General features: G+C 43.9%; 1 protein-coding gene across 1 annotated transcript; it reads left to right on the top strand.

Moving 5' to 3' along the window:
- Positions 1-654: 654 nt before the first annotated feature.
- LOC135932611 (general transcription factor II-I repeat domain-containing protein 2-like) lies at positions 655-2,259 on the top strand. The gene has a single exon (XM_065470097.1). The coding sequence runs from the start codon at positions 655-657 to the stop codon at positions 2,257-2,259; it is 1,605 nt and encodes a 534-aa protein (XP_065326169.1).
- The last annotated feature ends 374 nt before the right edge of the window (positions 2,260-2,633 follow it).

Genomic DNA, 2,633 nt, shown 5'->3' on the forward strand with positions numbered 1-2,633 from the left:
ACAACAGGAAAAGAAACCAGAAACATTAGAACAAGTGCTCACCATGATAAAACTTCACTACCGTGAAGTTTTTAGAGAGAACAAATGTGGCCGAAGGTTGGATCTGATACCAGGCGAACAGGGCCGGTCTAAAGATTAAAAAGGTATGCACAAACCTGTTCAATAAGCAAATTTGTGCAAATTGGCTGAATTCTAAATTATCTGTTCGCTGAAGTAGATGATCTTAACTATCAAAATTCCCAAAATTCAAAAGTCTGGCCACGCAATCGACACTAATGCACCCATAGAACAGTGGGGTGTAGTGGGCCTGCCCGACTGAATCTCAGGAAATATTTCCTCATGTCAATAAAGCTCATTTGATTTAAATTGTGAAACACCCTAAAATAAATTTTCCTACTACGACCTCACTTTGTCCAGAACGTGAACGTGACCCCAAAGAACGGAATAATGGCAAAAAGGTAAGGTAAGAGAAAAATTGATTCAGAATGCAGGGTATTTAACCTGCAGTGGACACACGATTATTTTTTTGTTCAATGCAAAGAAAAGGCTGTTTGTCTCATCTGTCAAGAGACGGTGGCGGTATTCAAAGAATACAATCTGCGCCGACATTATGAATGCCGTCACAAAGACAAGTATGATAGCTTGCAAGGCCAAATGCGAACAGACAAAATCTCAAAGCTAAAAAGTGGACTGTTAGCTCAGCAGACTGCATTTGTACGCCAAACTCAGCTGAACCAGTCATCAGTTCGGGCCAGCTTTCGTGTTGCTCAACTGATAGCAAGCTACGGTAAACCTTTCACTGAGGGAGAGTTTGTCAAGAAATGTTTGAATGTTGTCGTGGAGGAGGTGTGTCCCGATAAGAAAGATGTCTTTAATGCTGTGAGTCTATCGGCAAGCACAATCACCAGACGCGTGGAAGAAATAGGGGGTAAAGTATATGCCCAGCTGCAGCAAAAGACGAAAGAATTTGACTTTTTTTCATTAGCACTGGATGAGAGCACGGACGTGCAGGACACAGCGCAGCTTCTTATTTTTATTCGTGGAGTCAGCGCAAACTTTGAGATGTGCGAGGAGCTGGCAGCCCTCCAAAGTCTGAAAGGCACTACGACGGGGGAGGATATTTTCGACAAAGTATGTCAAACAATGGAAGAGTTGGATCTGGACTGGGCAAAGCTTGTTAGCATCACGACTGACGGGGCTCCTTGTATGGTGGGCGCATCTCGGGGCCTAATAGGACGCATGAACCGCGAGATGGAAGAACGGGGTCTCACCACCCCTCTACAAGTCCACTGCATAATTCACCAGCAAGCGCTTTGCTGCAAAGTGTTGAAGTGGGATTCTGTCATGAAGGCTGTGGTTTCATGCATAAACTTCATCAGAGCAAATGGACTTAAACACAGGCAGTTCCAACAATTCCTGTCTGAACTGGAATCTGTGTACGGAGATGTGCTGTACTACACAGAGGTCCGATGGTTGAGCCGCGGCAGAGTTTTGAGGCGTTTTTACGAGCTGCTATCCGAAATTAATGCATTTCTTCAATCAAAAGGCAAAACGGTCCCAGAGCTGATCGACCCAGAATGGAAGTGGCATCTCGCATTTTTAACAGACGTGACGGAAATGCTGAACGGCCTTAACTTGCAGCTACAAGGCCAGGGGAAACTCATTTGCGACATGTATTCCCACGTAAAAGCATTTGAGTTGAAACTAGCGCTGCTTTTGGAACAAGTGAAAAAGCACAACTTCACCCATCTCCATGCTACCCAAAACCTTTCTGCAGAGAACCCAGCAGTCCTGTTCCCAGCTGAAAAGTGTGTGGAAGCACTGGAAATGCTGAAGGCGGAATTCAGTGTGCGATTCCGTCAACTACATGCTCATGCAAAAGAAATCCGTCTTTTCCAAAACACCTTTGTTGCCGACATCGATGAAGCCCAGCCTTTTTATCAGTTTGAGCTGGCCGAGTTACAGAACTGTGATGTTCTGAAAGACGCATTCAAGCCCAACAGTCTCGTTGACTTCTATGCCGCCCTCCCAAATGACACGTACCCTAACATAAAAAAACACGCAATGAAGATGTCCACACTTTTTGGCAGCACGTATATCTGCGAGCAAACCTTTTCACGCATGAAACTCATGAAATCTCCGATGAGATCAAGATTGAGAGATGAACATCTGCATCAGTGTTTGAGAGTGGCTGTGACTAGAATGGAACCGGACATTCAACTTCTCACTGGCCAGATGCAGGCCCACAGTTCACACTGATGAACATACATACATAAGGTAAGCTCACTTTTGTGACTTAAATGAGTTATTCTGAGTATAACTCATTTATAAACTCATTTATAAATATAATCATAATAAAATCTACTGGGATGAAATCCATCTCCACAACCATTGAAAAAAGCTTGTGAAAATGTTTTGTGCCGTGTAGGTGCTGTATCACTTAGTTCGGTTTCTCAGCCTGCTTGCTTTGTGGTTTTCAGAGGGAAGTTGATGAGAGAGAGCAAACAGTGGTGTCTACTAGGCTACCCTGCTGGAACCTACAAAACTGGATTATAAGGAAAGAACACAAGAACTTTGAGAGACTGCTCATATGTGTCACTTAAGATTCTGCTCTGACAACTGAAGCGTAAGAT

The sequence above is a fragment of the Pelmatolapia mariae genome, linkage group LG3_W, assembly GCF_036321145.2.
Source record: "Pelmatolapia mariae isolate MD_Pm_ZW linkage group LG3_W, Pm_UMD_F_2, whole genome shotgun sequence".
NCBI lineage: Eukaryota > Metazoa > Chordata > Actinopteri > Cichliformes > Cichlidae > Pelmatolapia > Pelmatolapia mariae.

Coding starts and splice junctions, on each gene's coding strand:
- LOC135932611 (XM_065470097.1), top strand. CDS start 655: ATGCGAACAGACAAAATCTCAAAGCTAAAAAGTGGACTGTTAGCTCAG.